The sequence below is a fragment of the Mycteria americana genome, chromosome 5, assembly GCF_035582795.1.
Source record: "Mycteria americana isolate JAX WOST 10 ecotype Jacksonville Zoo and Gardens chromosome 5, USCA_MyAme_1.0, whole genome shotgun sequence".
Lineage (NCBI taxonomy): Eukaryota > Metazoa > Chordata > Aves > Ciconiiformes > Ciconiidae > Mycteria > Mycteria americana.
In genome coordinates, this window is record NC_134369.1 from 28,712,577 (window position 1) to 28,734,684 (window position 22,108).

At 49.5% G+C, this 22,108-nt stretch overlaps 1 protein-coding gene across 6 annotated transcripts in view; it reads left to right on the top strand.

Annotated features, from left to right (window-relative positions):
• Nucleotides 1-21,507, top strand: part of PRDM11 (PR/SET domain 11) — a 137,714-nt gene extending 116,207 nt beyond the window's left edge. For 3 of the 6 annotated variants that reach the window (XM_075502567.1, XM_075502565.1, XM_075502564.1), the window contains 3 exons: nt 7,424-7,611; nt 10,726-11,376; nt 12,214-21,507. In XM_075502567.1, the coding sequence (XP_075358682.1) occupies nt 7,424-7,611; nt 10,726-11,376; nt 12,214-14,378 (3,004 nt within the window). In that variant the 3' untranslated portion in view covers nt 14,379-21,507. Of the gene's footprint in view, nt 1-231; nt 3,487-7,423; nt 7,612-10,725; nt 11,377-12,213 lie in introns of those variants that run through there. The other 3 variants (XM_075502566.1, XM_075502568.1, XM_075502569.1) reach the window with 3 other exon arrangements.
• The last annotated feature ends 601 nt before the right edge of the window (nt 21,508-22,108 follow it).

A 22,108-nucleotide genomic window follows, 5' to 3' on the forward strand; every position in this document is an offset into this window, starting at 1 on the left:
TGACTGGGTTCGCCTGCTTTTCAGGCCTCTTGTGGCTAAGCTTGTCACCCAGATGCTAACGTTGCAGCACGTGCATGTTGAGTTACGCATCAGGAGCTACAGGCTTGTCTCAACTGGCAGACTGGGGGGAAGGGAAAACCCTTTTTCCATGTGCTTTGAGATACCATGAAACAGAAGTCAGAGTTGTGAGGGATTTCACATTAATAATTCATGCTTCCTCTTCTGTTTAAGCTGATGAAGATGAAGAGATGCCAGGCACTTCTCGGGAACACCACTTCTCATCACTGCAGAGAGCCACTGCAGGAGTCAACCAGCTCTCTGGGCCCTCCTTCCTCCACACTTCTTCCTCATCAGAGCACTCGGAAGCTACCAGCCAAAGGCAGGAACTGCACCGTCCATCCCCGCGCACCACCTCATCCTGCAGACCCCCGCACCCCCGCACAAGGAGCCCGCCCCTCTCCAGCTTTGATCGCCAGCTTCTCCATTCCCACACGCAGCAAACAGACCTGTTCAGGCAGTTCTGCCAGGAGCTGGTGGCTATTCACAGAGACATGGCAGACAGCATGCATGTCATCGGTCAGAGGATGGCTGACCTCACCAGCCAGGTTGGCCAGATGTGCCAGACCCTGTCGGAAATCCGTGATGGGGTCCAGGCTTTCCATAGGATACAGGATCCTAGTGTCATGCAGGAGTCTCTTCTGCAAGCAGCTTGCTCAAAACAGCCCCCTGAGCCCAGTGCAGAGTCTAACCAAAACCTCCCAAAACAGCCGCCTCCTGCACGGACTACTAGGTCACGAAAGAGAAAACACCGTTTTTAGTCTGCTTCCTATAAAGTAAAGAAGGGTGTCCCTTCCTGAGCTGCTGCATGCTCACATGGCCTCTCCATGTGGATCAGTACTCTGTGGGGAAGGTCAACAGCCACCCTAATCCATTCATCCCCCTGCTAGCTAACAGAGCAGTGTGAATTATGGCAGCTGAATAGTAGGGCTGGCCCTCTGCAATGGCAAGGAGGAATCTCAAATCTTACAGAGCTTGGGTTGTAGGACATCTTTCAGTTCATAGAGATTAGGAGTTTTCACTGGCTTCCCTGTGCTTTGCACGCTCTATAAGCTAAGAGATGCAATATGAATCATTATCTTGATCTCTTCTTGTGCCTGTGAAACATTATTTACTGATACAGTATACTACAGAGCTCTCTTTGCAATCAACCCACAAATTTGCCCTACTACTGCCTTCCCATCATCTTCCTGCAAATTAGTATATGCACTGTGCAGAGGTACATACTTATGGCTCTAAAGACTCTTATTGCTCATAATTTTTATCTTGCGTTCAGCAATAATGGGCAATCCAGGGCTTACTGTGACTTACACGCAGGTTTGGGGAGAGGGCTATAAAAGCAGAGCTTGTGCAGGGAAGGGAAGAAGGCACGATGCTGAGGACAGGAGGACAGGTCTGAACACTGTGTGGTTTTAGACTGCTGAGAAGGGCTGCTGTGGCACGTGCCTGGATCCTGCAGTACCACATGCACTTATATCAAAGAGTTTAATCTTTGTTTGCTCCAGTCTGAAACCCCTATCTACCCTTCACAATTGCAGTTAAAATACAATTATTTCACAATATGACAACATTGAAAGAGAATTGTATCATATTATTTTCTTGCATGTTATAATCGTAAGTTTTGAACCACCTCACCCTCTTCAAAATGTGAGACTGCACAGAAACAAGGGAAGATACAGGGCCTGCTTCTGACCTCGGGAACAGTTTGGTTTTGTATCACTGTAATTCTGTCAATTTCAGTACAGTTACTTTGCACTTACTCAGTGTTATTTAGGGTGGGATCTGTATTGTGTTCTCCTATCGTGAAGAGTTTACAATCTAAATTGACAGCTATATAGGTTAAAATCTTAGACATGTTGGTTTTGTACTGCTTTCTTTCCCCATACAGACGCAAGAAAGAACTGTATTAAACATTTGAATTGTTTTAGCGCTGCATGAGGTTTCCATGTACAACCCTGATTCTGAAACTAGGCTTTAATAATGTCGCCTCAGGTGGTGATAACATATACGTGGCAGCTTTTTTACAACATGTCTGTCTTCTGCTTGATTTGCACATCTGCACCTACTATGCTGCCCCCATCTCTGGAAAAATCTGGACCACTATCATGTCATGCTTCAGCAGGGAAAAGGGCCAAGGTGTTACGCACGCACAGTTAGCACGCCACTGCTCTCCAGGCTGTCCTGTTGTATGTGGAGGTGGGTTGCAGGAAACTGTTCAGGTTAATACGAATGCCCGTTGTCATGCCATGTCTGGGCTACAGACTCGGCCGAAAAGTTGTATAAACTTCAGCAGGAATTGAACATAGGCAGTGCAGTATAGCAGAAGGATGGCTTGTTTTATGTGATCTTGAAGGATCTTCTTTAATCTGTCTGGCCTGTCCTTTGAAAGTATAGTGCACGTAGCTTCTCTTCTGGAGAGCTCACTGTATGTCTGCTGTGTCAGGCATTCCTGACATGCTTTTCCTTTTCTATTTTTAATTGTTCTGTAATTCTAATTCAAGTAATTTATTTTTAGTGGTGTGGTAAAAAGCCCTTGCTCAAGGAAGTAGAGGTCTGGCAAGGAGAAAAACCTCCTTTCTGAGGAATGACCAACGCTGATTTCATGCAGAAGACATTCCTCATAGTGCTGGTGCCAGACCAGGACAGTACTCGCTCACCTTCCTCTGAGAATGTCATTTTACTTCTGTTGTAACGTTTGTATTCTGCAAAAGTCACAGTCTCTCTTCAGTTGAAGGGAAGATTGGGAAATCTGGTAGAAGTGGATCTAATTTATGAATCACAGAGAACTGAAAAAATGGTGATATGTTTTAAAGGCTTTCTGAGTCGATACAGTGCTGCTGCTATACATTAGAAGTAGTATTTTATATTTTTATAATACTTGGTCCCTGCTGATGTTCTCCCATGGATATACTGATAGGATTAGCTCCTCTGATGTTGTCCGGGGGGATCCCTTCCGGGAACTCTCAGGTCTGCAGAGGAGGAGACTTCCCGCAGGTGCTGGGCACTGGAGGGAGTTGGCATCATTGCTGCCATCAGTTTGCCCACACAGACGTGTTCAGAGAGAGAACCCCATTGTCCTGGCGCAGGATGCACAGCCTTCAACGAAAACCCCCAAAGGCTGGGCTCTGGTCGGGAGAAAGGACCTTGTACTATAAACTGCCTGATGTCTCCCCCAGTTTCCTCTGTGGACTATTACAGATTGGCCCAGATCTGGGGACGTATCTCCTGCCCTGTGTAGACCCCTCGGTGGAGTGGCTTTTCTGTACTGGCTCGCAAAGGATACTTCCTCCTGCACCCATCATGTTAACTGGCTGTTGAAGTAAGTGCCCGTGTCAAAGCAAACCGCTGTGCTCAACCCCAGTATCTCCATGTCTTGTACATGCTGAAAAAATTCTCTCTTTAGAAGTATTTTTGTTAAGAATGCAATAAATATATAACACTTTTAACACAGCTGTTGTTGAGTCATTTGTTTCTCTTATATAATTTTTGCCTGAACTGGTAACAAGCCTGTCACAGATGCTGGATCTCCTGGAGGCACTTGGAGTCAGAGATCTGAGGCAGGGTTTGTGGGTATGGCACCCCGGGGCGTCTGCCTAGGCTGGTGGCAGCCCTCTTGCGTGGGATCTCCTGCCTCGGCTCTGTGCCTGACGTTGATTTGGGAAAGGCCAGTGGTGTTTTCCCTGCAGTGCTCTGCCCTGGCAGGGCGTCAGCGGAGCACCCGCTGGAGGGGTGAGCAGCGGAGGGGCCAGTGGGCAGGGGGGAGGCATGGGGCAAATTGGGGGCGGGGGGGAGGCAGAAGCATGAGCCTCCCTGCAGCTGCAGGGCTCTCCTTCCTCCTCACTGTCTCTCCTGGCTGCTCTGTTCCCCTCCTGGGGAGGAACGGTCCCAGCTGCCAAAAAATACCTTGACATTTTTCTGGGCATGCTCACTGGACTATCCCAAAACTTGGCAATTTGGTGTCCTGAGTGGGCCGTGACTTAGAAAAAAGGGAGATGAGGATGTTTTTTTGCTGCTAGCTAGAAAGGCTATGGGAAGGGTGGCCCTGTGGAGCAAGGAGCTGTGCCTCTGACAGCCATGGGGTTGATCCAAGCCCAAATAGCTGCAGATGGGTCATAGATGGTCTCCGTTGGTGCAATGGCTTTTCCTGAGTAGCCTGGGCAGAATCTGTGGTGTTCTTGAGCCTGGCTTGTCCCAGGGACTGAGCAGGACATGAAATAACCTATTTGCAGCTGGTGGTAATGCCTGTCTGCAGGAACAGGAGCAGGTCTGGGTGGCTGGGTCTGCCCCAACAGCAGTTCCAGCCCTGCTCTTCCTCTGGGGATCCCAGTCCCTGGGAAACCTGCTGTGCAAGCAGGGCTATGCCTGTCTGCGTGCAGTACTTGTGTCAGCCTAGCCGTGCCTGTCCTGGGCATCTAAACCGAGGTAGCTTTCTTGCTTCAATTCAGCTTGAGTGTTTGGCATCAGGAGGGGGACTGGCCGCTTTCCAGCCTTCGCAGGAAGGGTTGCTCAGGACGTGAGCGCTTCAGCCTCGGGAAGATATGTCAGTGAAGGCGGACTGGTGCAGTCTCTCCTCTCCTCAGCAGGCAGTTTGTACCCCTGCCTCGCCAAGCAGGCTGCTGTTTTGTGAAGTGACTTCCTCTGTCCTTGGGAAAGCACCTGCCTCTAACCTGTGCTGTGCAGCTGCATGAGGTGTCTTAGACAGGTGGAATTTGGGTTTTATGCAATCCTTCATAACCTGTGTCATTTGTGCCCCTGGGGTCGCTGGAGCCGGGGCCAGGCAGCGCTGGTTCGAAAGCAGTTCATTTATGTGGATGATCTCATCCCCATTTACGTTACCTCAGGGAAGTATCACAGATGTAAAGCTTCCTCTCAGAGCATAAACGAGTTACTAGCTGCCAGCAGCTGTGAAGAAACATGCTTGTGACTGGATTATTCCACAACTGTCTGTTAAGGGCTTTCTTCATGCCTCCTGGTGAAATCGGCAGCACTGGTTGCTGCAGGTCGCTGGATGGGAGCGGGCGGCTGGGCGGCGTGCTGCAGGGCTGCAGCAATGCTGCAGCTCACACCCTCCAGCCTGCGCTCTCCTCCCAGCTCCCCGCCACGCCGGGAGGCAGCCGGAGCCGCAGGACGCGGGCAGCAGAGCTGAAGGACGCTCTCAGGCAGAAACTTGGAGGGGTTTACAGGCAGGAGGAGAGCAAACAGGAAAAGCATGCTCATGCTTAATAAAATACTTCATAATACAAGTGAGCCCTGGTGGAAATAGTTAACCAGGCTCTCCCCTTCCCACGCAAAGTTGTGTTTTAGAGAATTTTCTAAATCTCACTGTCAAATGCAGTTTGCTGGGAGTGCACCGGACCATCCTGCCACTGCCCCATGAATTCCTCAGTGCCGCTGGCTGTGGGGATGGGAGTCCTGTATGTTGTATTAAGGAGTTGTGAGTGACTTGGGGGTGATAAATCTCTGCAGTTAACTGGGCTCCTTCACAGGGGCAGCCTGATCTTGTCATTGATCCGGCTGATGTTTGGGCAGTGGGATGCAGAGCGGCCGCAGGGGCTCTCTTAGCTGGCGCTAGGAAGCATCCCAGCATTTTGCTTGGACTGGGGAGAGCGTCCTCTAGGACCTCCTGTGCTGCAGGGCTTCAGACTGACCACAGCACATTACTTTATCTCAAGGGTTGTGTATCTCATGGCTGTCTGAATGCCTGATACACCTTTTGTGGAGTGATTGCTAATGCCCTTCCGTGACAGCCTGGCAGCGCTAGCTGTGTGCCTTTGCAGGAACTCTTTCCCACCATGCTGGTCCAGACCTCCACACACTGGTGGTTTAAAAGTTCCTTTGTTTTGTGATCAAAAGTAAAATAAGGGTTAACAAAAGCCAATGTTTGGCTAATTTTGGCAGTGCCAGAGCCTGCTGTTTACATAATTACTGAAGATTGCGGAGCATCCTGGGTAGCACACATTAGGAAAAATACAGCTGATTGCAGGCACATGCACAGTTGCTTAACATTAAAACCAGAATTGCTTGAGCCTCAGGCAGTCTGAGACACTGCAGACTTGTTTTCTGTGTTTTGCGGGAAGTTTCACCAAGTTTGTGACCTTATGTATATGGGTTGGTGTGATCACATGCAGGTGGGCTTGTGTCTTTATCTGTGCATGCTCATGGTTGGAGAAGGGGAAAATGTTCAAGGGAAAATCAAGCTGGAGAAATACCTGTGAGCTATAAGGAAATGTTTGGGCAAGGACTGGTAGCAGCAGATGTCAGATGAGCCATGTCACCCGTATTCGTTAATGTTACTGTGGCAGGGAGTGCTGAATAATAGAGGCAAATGGCATAACAGAAGAAAAACCTTTTAGCTGTGGACTGTTCAGGTCTGCTCTCGGGTCTGCAGATACCATGACAGGGCCTCCTCCTGGTCCTGCGTGGGTGTCACAAGCTCATGTTGGTGGCATCTGGAACTGGTATTACCAAGCCTTTTCCACGTCCTCTAGCAAGAATATGGGGAGTGTGAGAGCAAATAATACAATCCTAGCTATAGATCTCTGTCCTACCAAATTGCACAGAGGGCCAGTTGTTTGGAGTGTGAATTAATACATTTCTGTTGAGCTGAAATGTAGCTGGGTTAAATCAGGAAAACACACCCCATGCCCAGAAAGCACGTTCTGTCAGCACTGCCAGGAGATCCCCACAACGTGGTGCTGGGCTTTCCTGAGACTTGCAGGGCTGTTTGTATTTTTATGTCACACCCTGCTGAATGCCCAAGTGCAAAACCTTCCAGTACTGGCATGTCCTTGGTTTCCTTTTGGACAAGCAGTAAATACCCCCACGCACATTAGGTGTCCCTGTTTCTGCCCTGAGTATCTCAATTCTGCTTGTCCGAGAGGAGAGAAGCAAGGAAATCTGGTTTTTGCTAGAAAAGAAGATGGTGGTTTTGGGAAAGAGACAAGCAGAGGGACCCTGCCATATTCTGGGTGCTCCTGAGAACAAAGGAGGAGGCCCTGGGACGTGAAGTGATGGTGGGGAATCCTGAAGTCCTTGTTTTCATCACTAGGCAAAGAAATTTCTGCCCATGAGAGTCTGTGTCACCATTACTGGCAGAGATACTCCTTCAGATTGGATGTCCATTGCTGTCATCCCTTCCACAGCAGAAACGGACTCACTGGCTTCGTGTTCCCTGGGTGTCCATGCTCGTTGTCCTGTATCTCCGGCAATTTGCACACCATTACTTATAACTCCATGCTTTCCAGTCTGGCTGTGTTGATGGCTCTCTGAAGGTCATTCTGGCTTCATCGTGGTTGTCATTCTGGTGCGGGGGGGGGCACACTAGAAAAGTTTGTGCTTCACACCTGCCTTGTCACCTCGCCCTCAGGTACGTGATCATCTCTCGGGAGGAGAGGGAGCAGAACCTGATGGCCTTCCAGCACAGCGAGAGGATTTACTTCCGTGCCTGCCGTGACATCCGCCCTGGGGAGAAGCTGCGGGTTTGGTACAGTGAGGATTACATGAAGCGGTTGCATAGTATGTCCCAGGAGACCATCAACAGAAATCTCACAAGCGGTGAGTCCCCCTCCCTTTCCACCCTCTCCCCCGATCCCCTTGGGCTGCCATACTTGCTGGACCGAGTGCAGTGGGTGAAGTAGGTGATGCACAGGCTGTGCAAGGAGAGCTGCATTTCTAGAAGCAGAGCATCTCTGGGTGAGAGCTCTGCGTGGCATGGATGCATGGGTGTACAAGAAGAATAATGTAACCACTGTCATGGAGATCATGAAAGAAGGATTTGTGCTGTGTCGTGTCATGTCATGTGTCATGTTGTGTCATGTCGTGTGTGTGTGCTGCAAGGGCCTGATGCAAAGCCCAGGGATCACAGAGCTCCTCTGTCACAAGACTTTCTGGCCTGAAGATTGCCAAGTTGGTGGTCCCACAGACAGGCATTAGTTTTTTCTTCTGAACATGCTGCTTTCTCTGGCTCCTGTGAGCAGCCTGTTTGAGGGACCTCCAGCTGGTTTTGTGTGCATATGAAAGAGAGATTTCCTTGGTGTGTTTGTATGTCCATTTTCCTCGCTTAATTTATCTCCTCTTTCTTCAGAAAGATAATTTGGGATCAGCGCGACATCAGCTAGAGACTCCTTAGTCTCACAACTTTAGCGTGCATGTACAACGTACAGGAGGCTTTGTACTTGTCAGACTGATTCTTCCCTGGATAAAAATTGTTATCATCTTATCTTAAGAGTAGCCATGCTGGAACAAACCCAGCGGTCCTTTAGGTCAGTGTAATGTCAGCAATACAGGAAGCTTTACAGGAAGGCAAAAATTCTTAATGCATCTGTTCCTCTCTACAATGCTGAGACCTGAAGTTAATTAAGGGCATTTCTTTCCAGGCCTAGCCACAGAATGGCAGGGCCTCAGAGGGGCAGCCACACTAAATATAGCTTTCTAATTAGGATTCCCATGTATATTATTACACAGCTGCTGTTGCTGCCTTGACTTGGTAAAAGGTGTCTCCTCTTTAATCATGGGGTGGACAAGATGTCCTGAAAAAGCTGGTTATCCTCCATCACCTTGGAGTTATTATGCACTTGCAGTGTTACATCTTGATGGCTGTACTTGGGCAATTCCCACTTCTGAATTAACATTGGTGTGAATGTGCTTTTTTATGTTAATAAACATCACTGAGTGATTAGGTACAGGCTGCAGTGATGTTGCTGCATCCCATGCACACTTTAGCTGTCCAGATGGCTTAGTATTTTCTGAAAGTACGGCAAGAGAAAGACTATGCCCTTAGAGCAGCTGCTCTGGAGGGGCACCAAGGCTACGAACGATTGCCCTGCCATACAGATACGCCTTTAGTCACGGTTTGTCATGGTGTTGTGGTTTGTGTGAGCTGAAATGGTAACTCACAGCTTGCTCTGTGCTACAAGCATGGTGAAGATCTGCCTCTGGGCTCCTCAGGACCCACCATAGCCTACCACACACTCAGGCAGAAACCCATGTGGCTGCAGACACCATCCTAGAAACCCCCTGACGTCTCGGTAAGCTTATCCTGTGGCAAGCTGGGCTCAGCCTCCGTTCGCAAAAGGAGCACAGAGACGTTAAAACAGAGCATCACGTGGGCTGTTGCTAGACTTGCGAGACATCACAGCCTCAGCTGGGAGGGCACTGGGAGGCGGTCAGGGAGCAGCACCAAAATCTGTTGAGTCGCTTTGTATTTAAAAGGTTTCAAATCCCTTGCAGATGAGCCTGTCGAGTGAAGTGGCACGCTTTATTAACTCACAGAAAAATAACATGGTTCCAGGGTTTTGCTTCTGTCGGTAGTTTCTGACCCGCCTCATCAATGGAGTTGAGACCAATAATATGAGGGATCATCTTGTGATTTCTAGCTTTTCCAAAGGGCTGAATCACTTGGTTGGTTGGGGGAAAAAATCACCAAAAAAGAAGAAGAATCTGTTCTCTAAATCCCTACCTCTGCCGGTAGTCGTTATAGTCCGTAACAGGAGAAATAGTAAGACAGAGGCTCAAAGCTTTGCCCGTAGAAATTCTCGTCAGTGTTTGAAAATGAGATCTGTTGTTACGGATTCACTCAAGAAGTGGCTGGGTTTGCCAGCCACCATCAAAACCCAGTGCAAAATCCCTGCCATTCGGGCCAGCCCTTTTTACGGTGCCTTACTCTAACTGTTTCGAGTCTTGCATCTTTTCTGCATTCTTAGCATTGCTCTCCTTAGAGAGGGAATGGTAGCTTTTGCTCCGTAACTCTTATGAAAGCATGAATACACTTTAAAAGCAAACAAAACCAAAAATCAGCATAAAGCAGCGTCTTGTTTGGGAAGCCATCAATGCTTGAAGTTATTTACAAGATAGAAGAATGATGGAAATTGAGCCAAACCTATCGTCTTTTGAATTTCCAGGTAAGGAAATCTGGCTATTCCCTTTATTTTAAACAATTAATAATTTTTATGAGGTTGCTTTTATTATTGTTTTTTTTTTTAATCACTGAATGGCCACACTCTTAGACTCCACCGGGACAAGATAGATGTCCCATCCTTGGAGGGCATTCACCCGTTGTAGCTCAGTTGACAATGAGTACCTTGGGGTTTAAGAGTGCAAGTTATTTTTACTTGGAGCAGCCTCCAAACTGAATGAGAGTAAAGGGGCTTGCAAACTTTGTGCCGTGTTGTGCACAGATGCTGGGGTTGTCATGAAACGGTCTGAATCTCTCGCTGCACTGCTGTCCACTTGATACCTTTTACCAAGTCAAAACAGACACAGGTCTTCCAGCCAGCCAAAACGGCGCTTGGGCTCTGGGCATTAGGTTCCACTGCGATCAGTCATTCACCTTGTAGTCATTCACCTCGTAGTCCTCTTCCAGCGCAAGTTGGTTATACCTTTAGGTTAAACAAGCTGCCTGTAGTTTCTCTTCTCTTTAAAGTGTGTGGGTCCTACTCTGCTGTGGCTACCCAGGACTGTCTCTGTTTTTGCAGACGTGCCCATTAGCAGGGCTCCTCCTCTCACAAGCCTCGGTTTCCACTGAGTTGTGTCAGTTCCCTGGTTTGTAACACAACGTGCAGACCTGCAGGGATTCAGCCTGACTTTTTGTTGTTTTTTCGTTTGAGTTTTAGATTGAGGGATGTTGCTAGGTTCCTGGTGATAATCCCCACCCCTCATTTTCCTTTCCAGGAGACAAAAAGTTGCAGAGGGAAAAGTCAGAAAAGAATGTGGAAAATCAAGAGGACGTGAGGGGGCCACTCCAACTCACTACCTTAAAGCAAGGGAAGAGCCCTTACAAGCGCAGCTGTGATGAGGGGGAATCCCACCCCCAAACAAAGAAAAAAAAGATTGACCTAATCTTCAAAGACGTCCTGGAGGCTTCCTTGGAGTCTGCCAAATTTGAAGAGAACCAGTTAGCAACGAGTACGCCACTTTCCATCAGAAAAGCATCTAAATACCAGGCTGAAGACATCTTTGAGAGGTGTGGCAGTGCCATGCAGCATGGCTCCCTGAACCTCAGCAGAAACCGGAGCGAGGCAGAATGGAAGGTCCCCCACGGCTCCTCTTTCAGCTCAGCCAAAGAGGTGGGCATCCTTGAAGATGAGGAAGAAGAGCCCCTGTCACTCAAAGCAGACAGCCCAACTGAGCTGTCACTGGCCTCTGCACAAGGCAACTCCCACGAAATCCCCACCACTTCCTTCTGCCCCAACTGCATCCGGCTGAAGAAGAAGATCCGGGAGCTGCAGGCCGAGTTAGACATGCTGAGATCTGGGAAGTTACCCGAACCACCCGTGCTACCGCCCCAGGTACCCGAGCTCCAAGAGTTCTCGGACCCCACAGGTAAGCCTTGCCGAGTAACAGCGTTCTCCAAACCCTGCCTAAGGAGAGTAGTGAGATGCCTGTGTGCTGTGTACGCATCTAAAGCGTTTTGCTCTGAGTATTCAGGTGAACACGTGGTTCCATGGAAGGTTTGTTGTCAGGTTTTGTGACTGGGTGGGCCAGGAGCTGACACAGCTGTGGGCACAGTGGAAAACACTGTCTGGGAAAGACTCTGTATGACAACTTGCTCTATTTGTTGCCGTTGTAATCGATAATGCACTGCCAATAAAAAAGACATTCCATTGCAGACAGTTTGTTTGCTGTATTTTTGATGCATTCTCTTTCAGCGGAAGCCCCTCCGCAGTGCCTCACATGCTACCAAGAAAGTCTGAATGACTCTGTGGTAACACTGAAATGTGTGCTCTTTGTGTATGAAATGATGTCCCACTGTGTCCCTTGTTGGAAAGCCCTCTCTGTTTCCTCCACTGCCTTAACACAACCATGTGTCCCTTTCTGAAGATACATTTCATTTTCTCCAGGAATGTGCTGTCGAGCAGCCAGGAGCCTTCACCAAAGGGAATATTTGGGTCACACCATGTATTGTGCAAGTGGCCAGGATGTAGTGTCCTTTCTTGCTGTCCACTGTGGCATGTTGGAGACAAAGTTCATATGCAGAAACATTGATTTATTTTCCTTTCAAAGTCATGATTCATATCCTACCCATAGTGCATTGTGGGCAGGAGAGGGCAGGTTGTGGCCAGCTTGTCAGGCAATGCTCTGCTGTCACCAGTAAGCTGCGTCTCTAGCTCAGCAACTTTGTAAATACCTTTTTTTTCCTTTTTTTTTTTTTTCTTACAGCTTCAGAAAGCATCATCTCTGTTCCCACCATCATGGAGGACGATGACCAAGAGGTGGATTCTGCTGATGAATCCGTTTCCAATGACATGATTGCTGCTACAGACGAGCCTTCCAAGATGTCTTCTGCGACGGGCCGGAGGATACGGCGGTTCAAGCAAGAGTGGCTTAAAAAGTTTTGGTTTCTGCGGTACTCCCCAACATTGAATGAAATGTGGTGCCATGTCTGTAGGCAGTACACAGTGCAATCCTCTCGGACTTCAGCCTTCATCATTGGCTCAAAGCAGTTCAAGATACACACGATAAAGCTTCACAGCCAGAGCAACCTCCACAAGAAGTGCCTGCAGCTTTACAAGCTCAGGATGCATCCAGAGAAGACAGAAGAGATGTGCCGAAATATGACCCTGCTCTTCAATACAGCCTACCACTTGGCCCTGGAGGGCAGGCCCTACTATGACTTTCGGCCTCTGGCAGAACTACTGAGAAAGTGTGAACTCAAGGTGGTGGATCAATACATGAATGAGGGAGACTGCCAAATCTTAATCCATCATATCGCCCGGGCTCTTCGAGAGGACCTGGTTGAACGCATCCGACAGTCTCCCTTCCTCAGCATCATTCTGGATGGGCAGAGCGATGACTTGCTTGCAGACACAGTTGCGGTTTATGTACAGTACACGAGCAGTGATGGGCCTCCGGCAACCGAATTCCTGTCTCTTCAGGAACTGGGCTTTTCTACAACAGACAGTTACCTCCAAGCGTTAGACAGGGCTTTTTCCAGCCTGGGAATACGATTGCAGGATGAGAAGCCAACTATTGGCTTGGGAGTCGATGGTGCTAACATTACCGCCAGCCTGAGAGCCAACTTGTTCATGACAATCAGAAAGACCTTGCCCTGGCTTCTCTGCCTGCCCTTTATGGTGCACAGGCCCCACTTGGAAATTTTGGATGCAATTAGCGGGAAGGAACTGCCGTGCCTGGAGGAGCTAGAAAACAATTTGAAGCAATTGCTCAGTTTCTATCGTTACTCTCCCCGACTCATGTGCGAGTTGAGGGTCACTGCTGCCACTCTGTGCGAGGAGACCGAGTTCTTGGGGGACATTCGAGCAGTAAAATGGATCATTGGGGAACAGAATGTGCTCAACGCTCTAATCAAGGATTACCTTGAGGTTGTGGCCCATCTCAAAGATGTCAGCGGCCAGACCCAAAGGGCGGACGCTTCTGCCATTGCTTTGGCCCTCCTGCAGTTCCTGATGGACTACCAGTCGATTAAACTCATCTACTTCCTGCTGGATGTGATTGCTGTGCTTTCACGCCTCGCCTACGTCTTCCAAGGGGAGTACCTTCTTGTGTCGCAGGTGGACGATAAAATAGAGGAGGCCATCCAGGAGATCAGCCGGCTAGCAGACTCGCCCGGGGAGTACTTGCAGGAATTTGAGGAAAACTTCCGTGAAAGCTTTAATGGCATTGCTGTGAAAAACCTACGGGTGGCTGAAGCAAAATTCCAGTCGATCAGGGAAAAGATCTGCCAGAAGACCCAAGTGATCCTAGCCCAAAGGTTCGATTCCCGTAGCCGGACATTTGTGAAGGCCTGTCAGGTATTTGACCTTGCAGCTTGGCCCAGAAGCACTGATGAGCTCATGAGCTATGGGAAGGAGGATATGGTACAAATATTTGAACACCTGGAGACGGTCCCATCATTTTCCAGAGAGGTTTGCAGAGAGGGGATGGACACCCGAGGGAGTCTGCTGATGGAGTGGCGAGAACTCAAGGTGGATTATTATACCAAAAACGGTTTTAAAGACTTGCTCAGTCACATTTGTAAATACAAACAGAGATTCCCTCTCCTAAATAAAATAGTTCAGATCCTCAAAGTCCTTCCCACCTCATCGGCCTGCTGTGAGAAGGGGCGCACCGCCCTGCAGAGAGTGCGCAAAAACAACCGCTCTCGGCTCACACTGGAGCAGCTCAGTGATCTTTTGACAATTGCCGTTAATGGGCCGCCCATTGCCAACTTTGATTGCAAAAGGGCGCTAGATAGTTGGTTCGAGGAGAAGTCGGGCAATAGTTATGCGCTGTCAGCCGAAATGCTGAGCAGGATGTCGTCTCTTGATCAGAAGCCAATGTTGCAGAGCATGGACCATGGCTCTGAGTTTTACCCCGATATTTAGGAAGGAACGCCTCAGATCAGAAAGCTGTTGAATAATTTTTTTAATCTATACTCTAAACTTTGATATATTATATAAAATATATATATATTATATATATTAAGGAAAAACCCACACTGAAAATTTAAAAGTTAAGACGATGTGCGTCTGATAGAAGCTAAGCAGAATTTTAAAGATTGAGACAATGTTTAGACATTTACTGGTGTCTCCAACCATGGCAGCTGCAGTGTAGGTGGCAACATTTCATTCTTTAGAAGCATGTGCTGGGGCCATACTCTACATGTTCAAACCTAATGATCTATAAGCTAGACGACGGGTCTTTGTCAGCCTCATCCTCCTGGTGGTTTCCTTTGTATGTGTGTTGTCGGTTTGTTGGGTTGTTTTTTTGTGTTGTTTTGGGGTTGGTTGGTTGGTTTTTTCCCCCCACAGTTTTAATCTCTGCCTCTCTTTCCGTTGTTCAGTCCAGTTATTGAGCCATTTGAGCCTTTTGTTGACGACCGTCAGATTTCTGATTTCCGACAGAGCATCCCGTGCGTTTATGTTGCCCCCAGCTCTCCAGCTCCACCCAGTTCTCTTTGCTCGAGTAGGAGCTTTCTTCACTCACAGAGATTACTGGCAGGAGGGAAAGGCTGGGGGTGTGATTTTGGGTTTTTCTTCTGATTTAGAAACAAATGCCTCCATTAAACTGTGATGCCCCTTTCTCAGTTCTCCCTACTTTTGGGCTGTAGAGTAATACTTGGCTTTCAGCTCCTTTTACGACAACCGTAGTAGCAGTCTATCATACATTTATTATAACATGATGTCATGTGCAGACTATAAAATAGCAAAATAGAGAAGGCAGGGGGAAATTTTTGCATTTATATTTTTATATTGTAGGAGATAAAAATATATATATATACAACTATTCATTCAAAACCAGGGCTGCTGTGGAAGCTAGACAGCCAATGAGTCAAGAGCCATCTCTGGGCGGAGATTCAAAGGCTTAAAAAATTATATTCTAATTTACATTATTTATACTATGTCTTTATAATCCTAGATTGTTGTGGGTTTTTTGTTTTGTTTTGTTTTGTTTGGAATGACTGAAAGAAAAACCTGCTGCGGTTTGGTGGCAGGAGCTATCAATGCAAGATTATCTTGGATTATATTCATGTGATGATGTCCTACAAAGGTTCATGTATTCTCTTGTGACCAAGGTAACATGTTCCACAGCACAGCAGACTGATTACAGCAGGAAGAAAGGATGCTCTTCTTCTTCCTGCTAAATATTTCTTCCTTTCTTGAAGGGATGCGGAGTCCAGCTGAAATGTGAATGGGGGACTTGCACCTTCCATCACAAAGAGATTGTTCTGTGGGCTTGGGGTTCTTTTTTGTTTTATTCTTTTAAAGTAAATGAGCTCCAGGCATTCACACAATATCACTTCAGGTTAGAAAAGAAAAAAAAAAAAAAAAAAGAAACCCCCCCACAAACAAAAAAGGTGCAAAAACTCCACAGATGCTAGTGCCTTGCCCCGCTGATGTGGCATGGACAGCACCAACCTGACCAGACCATCGTGGGAGTGAGAACTTGTTGTCCAAAAGATGTCCGAGCCAACACGTTCTCACTTCCCGGAGGGACGAGCTTTGTGCCAGGCTGTGTTGTTTGGAAACATGATGGTGGTATCAGCAACACTGAACCTTTCCTTTCTCCTGTTACACCCCTGCCCTTGGTCTTGGTGCTAAGATATCTCTAGAACCGTTGCTGCTAGTTGATAGCTTTTCATTTATATAAAAATATATATATATATATAATATTATTTTATTTTTTAAACTTTTTTGTTTGTTTTCAATGGAGATGTAGCATGTTTGGAACCGATCTCTCTCGGAGTCACTTTCACTGCCAGGGTTCACGCACTGTCTTCCCCGGGAAAACACGCACTTCTACCTAGGTCTCGCTCACCTCCCCTCCCGCTAACCCCTTTGCCCTCAGCAGAACTATGCAGCCAGTGCCGGGCAGAGGCGTGCAGCCAAGCCGCTACATGCTGGCTCAGCTTTCAGACCCCATGGGAAAAGCTAGACCCATGTTGGTCAGAGTTTTGGAAGTGTTTCCCCTCTGTCCCTACGGGACTGAGGAGGGACTGAGCCCACCCGAAGCACTAGTGGTGGCCAGTCCTTGCGTCCTGACTCTGCCCGCTTTGCTGTAAAACGGGGCTCTTCGGCCAGACGGTCCGAGGGGAGTAGAGCGGACCCCGCGAATGTAGCGGCAAGGGTTGGGCAGGCGGCATACCCTCCGTAGCACTTACTCCCTGTCCCCTCTGCCTTACCTCAGACGGCATGTGCGGCCCGTGGGCTGGCTCGGGCAGGAGGGGGCACCTGCACGGGGGCCACCCACCTGCTGCCGAACCGCCGGCGGGAGTGCAGGCGCCGGGCGCTTCTTCCTGCGGTCCTCACGGAAACGTCGTGAGCTAGATCAGGGCATTGCGCCGTTGCAGCACAGGGGCATCAATATGCAACACCTAGCAAGCAAAAAAATGGCTTTGTTTGTGTTTTTTCCTGTCTTTCCCAATAAATGATGTGATCGAATTGACCCATTCATCTAGAGGAGTAAAAATTAAACTGGAAACCCTCCTCCAGCTGTGCAGACTTGGGTGGTTGTTTGCCTGACCGTAAAATAGGGATCTCTCCACACGAGGTGCTTGTAGCCCTCCAGGCTTGGCAAGTCAGCTCTGCCCAGGGTGCTGCCACAAAGATCACAGAGCTGCTCCCTGCCAGGGAGATGGCAGGCTCCCTCCTTAGTTAAAATTTGAGGAGATGTAAAAAGAAAAAAAAAGATAAAAAAGATAGAAGAATTGCTGCTCCGTTAGTCTCTGACCTGGAGATGGGCAAGGTGAACGTAGATGTTGGAGACAAGAAGTGAATTGACGCACCGGAGGGGAATGGGCAAGTGCAGGAGAGTCTTCCTTGTCGAGCGTGCACAAGGCAGCAGAAGCAGAAGTAACAAAGATATTTGATGCAAGCTTCTGTGGCTATCAGAGAGGCTGTACAGACAGTTTTCCTCCTCCTCTTTTTTTTAATTTTCTCTTTCCTTTGCTCAACTCCATAGCTCTGTGGGAGCAAATAAAATCACCTGCCTTTGTTTGCAGCAGTGAAAGCTCCTCAGCACGTGGCTCTGTCACAGAGGCCCGTGAAAGTGCCTGGCCTACGTGGAGGGAAGGGACACTTGCGGACAGTCTCCAGACACCTTTGCAGACAGGAGCGCTCCCTCAGGGCTTGTGCTGAGCCGCCTGAGAGGCCTGTTTACAACTCCTGCTCTGAGCCTTTTGCCACTGGGAAGAAAATGGTGCCTTGCCTTGTCGGCAAGGTAAGAGCTGCCAGAGGATTGTTCAGAAATTATTCCTCTAATTTGTCACTCCTTTCCTTTGGTTCGTTTGCAAATCCCACTCTCATCAGTGACAACTTTCACCGGCTGCTCTTATTCCTGATGGTAGAGCGAAATGTGCAGCGAGCGGTGTTTTTTTCTCCAGGCAGTCAGCTGGCAAAGGGAAAGTGCTTGTTTCTTTTCCAAATAACTTTGCGTGCACCTGTGAGCAGTTTCGGTAGGAAGCGTGATTCTCTGCCATGGGATGTTGCGAATACCCCTGATGGGAAAGGTCAGAGACGGCTTGCATTGGTGATGGGGGAAACGAGTGCTTGGCGGAGCAGCTGGCCCGGCCCAGCCCAGCTCCCCCAACACAAACAACTCTCCTTCACCCCCACGTCAGAAAATAAACCCAGCCTTTGTGCTAGACAAACGCAGGTGCTTTGCAAGCTTTCCCTCTAGGTTTACCGGCTATCTCAGATCTGTAGCTGTTATTCCCATGGATAGTCTGTGGATGGAAACGTGACTGCCGGCATGAGCAAGATAGGGAGGAGGGAGGAATACCGATGCAAAGTGCCCCTGGCTTCCCAGTGCCCCGCCTGCCCAGCCTTTCCCGGGAGCAGGTGTGTTTCTGTGCCCTGTTTGCAAACCCCAGGGCCCGGCCGGGTGGCAGCGAGGCCGGGGGGCAGCGGCAGGCATGGGGAGGGCTCGGTGTGGCGCAGAGGGAGGCTTCCTTGGCTCGGAGATTGCCACGTGTTGGGTTTAATCGATGCCTTTCCTGCTGCGCTGAGCGAGCGAGAGGAGGTTGTTTTGAATGTGTTGCTCACAGCATCTTGAACTGCTTTGCTGCAAAGAGAGAAGGGTTTAGTTTTTCTCAAATGAGCTCTTTATTCTCTCCTTCCCCCCGCGTCTTAGCTATGGCATCTGACTGTGAATAATGCACACTTCTCCAGAGCCTTGGGTTTGTATTTCTAGCCTGTGGGCTTTTTGGTTGCCAATTTCCCCTCCCCACTTTTTGCTCAGGCTCCTTGCCTCTTTTACCCTGCTGTGAAGCAGAAATCCATGAAGCACATGCAGACATGTCCTTCTGCAGGGCTCACCAGTGGCCGCAGGGGTCCGGGCCCTCCAGCCACGAGGCCGAACTCGGCAAGGATAATCCTCACAAGAGACCAAAGCTCTTCCCATACCAGCAAAAGCACGCGGGAGCCACGGGGGGTTGCGAGAGGGCGCGGTGGGCAGGGTCCCAGTGTCTGCCTTGGGTCTTGAGCTGACCGCGGCAATGTCCCCCGTGCTGGTTGTGCTTTTGCTGATATGACTCCTCAGACGTGATTCAGGCTCGGTCCATCTCTTTCTCACAGCACAAACTCGACCAGGTGGCCCGTGGGATCTTCGGGGTCCCCTTTCTTTCTTATCTCATGAGGATTGCTGTTTGTTTGACCAGTGGGTAAGACAACCTAGACAGCCGGCTTGCAAATAAGCAGCAACAGCCTCTGCTTTTGCAGATTCCCCTCTCAGCCCTGTCAAAAGAGGTCTTAAAAGCAGAGAAATGGTACGTTGCTCCCCCAGCCATTGTATTCAATGCAGTAATGCCTATGCAATTCCTGTCTCCCTTGGAGACACATATGATGTGTGTGCATGTAAGCTAGTGTATGTATACAGTACACATGCATATGGTCTATATATTGTATATACGCACATCCCAGTACATATACACCCAGTACAAAAGATTAAAATCACATGCTTATATATCTATAAATAAAATCCTATATATTTATATATTTCTATGTTTTCGATAGATATAAAGATATAATACAGAGATAGACTCAACCACCCTTGTGTAAGGCTGGCCCTGTGTTCTGGCACAAGGCACGTAACACTGAAGACTTTGGGCTTTGGGATAGTTTTAGCCATACACTGAGGCCTACATTTACGTGTATAGCACTCTACGGAGAGGGGCTTTGCTGTGGTTAGGGCAAGGGGTTTCCTTGCTGGCATGTTAACCAAGTGCTAAATAAGGTTTGTGGAATAGGGGAATGTCTTGGTGGGGGAAGATGCTCGAGTGTCCTTGTCTTCTCCCGAGTAAGCCTCTGGCTGAGGTCCTGTGTGTTCACGCTTGGACAGATACATATCCCACCCTCATATGCACTTTTCTCTCTCTGCATGGATGCAGTTGGCAACTGCGAGTACCGGTGCCGTGAAAACGTGGCTTTCTGCTGTTCTGCCTGGCATTCCTCAGTAGTCGCTGGCACGCTGCCGGGGAGACCCTGCGCTGGCAGGCGCTCGCGCAGCACCCAGCGAGAGCATGGGTTTGCTCGTGGGCATCGGTCAGCAACACAGGCGTGGCGCTAGGATAAAGGCAGCAGGAGAGCAAAGGCGTTAGTGAGTGGAGGGAGGGTTGCTGCTGCATGGTCGGAGGTAGCAGGCATGGCGTGCAGAGCTGGAGCAGCACGAATGAGAAGGGACCATGAATTTGGAGTGGTAAGGATGGGAGCGTGCAAGCCCCATTGGGGAGGCACGTGCAGCTCTGTCGGGTCAGGCTGGCCGCTGCTCTCCTGCAGGAGCTGCTCCGCTCCCTCAGGTCTTGCAGCCGCTCCTCGGCCGGTGAGCAGCCTGCCTGGCCGGGGGCCCGGGTGGTTTTTCTGGAGGAAAGGGAACGATGGGATTGCACGGAAGAAGTGGTCAGTGGCGCGTGTGTGCCTTTGGGCCCCAACACACGGCGTGCTGGCCTTGCCAGACGGAAGCACCAAAGGGTGCAACCCTCTTGCCCTGCCTGTGCAAAGAGACACCTATTTTCACATGACAGGCATTTCCATGCCGGGACCAGGGGTGGATCCGGGCAATGGATCAGCCTCCCCTGAGTGTCTACCGATGCCTGTGGGAGGGACAGCTGCCTCATCCCTCCATCCCTCCCTTCACAGAGCCGCTCGTAGGACACTGACCCCGCTGCAGGGTGAAGCCCTTGGCTGGCACCTGGGGGGACCCAAGAGGCGCCTCTGGCCGGGCTGGCAGCAGGTGGTGGGTCACCATGCTGTTTCCCCACGAGGGTCGAAGGGGAGGCATGGAGGTTTGGCTTTGCAGCTCCACGCCGGGCCTGGCAACCACTGCACTCCTCGCCGTTTGTTTTAATTGTTGGCTTCGGTCGGGAGGAGGGTGAGTTGTAATTCCGACAGCCGAATGACTCGTTACACTGGTATTGCATGAGCAGACGCTGTGCAAGCTCCCCCCAAGCCCTGTCACACACCTCAGCGCCCTCTCCCAGGCCTCTCTCCTCCACACAACTGGTAATCCACCTCAGCCGCAACCCGCCCGGCGGCAGCTCCCCACTCTGCCGCAGCCCCTCGGCTGCGCAGCACTGGCGGGGAGCTCTCCGGCACGTGTTCCTCACGAACCTCAGAGATGGTTTCCTCGCTCCCAGCCCCCTCCTTTGGATGCCACTGACACTCGCGTAGGCTCAGCCCGTGGCCTTGCCGCCCGCCCGCCCGTGCTGGCGGTGCTGCCGCCCGGCGAGGGGCTCCCAAGCACTGCACCTCATGTCGAATAAGCTCGCTGGGCTACGTGGGGGAACCATGTCTCATATGCTGTAATGTCCCGAATGCTATAGGAGGGCTACGGAGTTTTCTGCCACTCATGGCATCCTCATAGACTCACCCGACTGTTGGCAAAAATGCATTTCTACTTCCAGAAAATGAGGTTTTGTCTCAAACCTCTCCATATCCACATCCAAGCACAGCCCTGCTGAACTGTTTCAAGCGATCTCTCACCCACCCACCCACCACACATACACACACACACACGAAATGAGAGAAAAATATCTAGACGTCTATTACTACGTATGTATTAATATGTTAATATCACTCTTTTGGAGAACATTAAAATGTTATTACTTTACAGACTATGCTTTATAGTACCTGTGTGAAAGGACCTAGGACACTGGATACGAATAGAGCTATGTTGATATATCATAGTATGTACACGAGAACCTTCCTTTTGTCATATTATCCTTGTAATGTAAAATGATTGTTAATAAAAAAACATTTAAATTTATCAAGTTGGGTTGCTAATTCTTTACATTGTTCTTAGAAGTTAATGTCATTTTCCCAGAGCAAGGGCATCTAAGCTGATGCACTCCCTCTTCCCCAGCCCACGACTGTAAGGAACGGGTCCCGTGCTAATTTATCCAGAAGGGTCAATTGCAGCCCCCTGAGGCGCTGGCAGCTCTCCCTCCTGGGTGACTCGCTCCCTCATGTGCTGGGTGTACCTGCAGCCCCTCAACGTCCTCACCTCGGTGAGCAGGTCCAGCACGTCCTGTGACGGAGCTGCATCATTGCACCATGGGCTGGGTTACACCGGTGCTGTGCTGGGCCTGCAGTGGTGCAGAGCAGGAGCTGCCGCCTCCCAG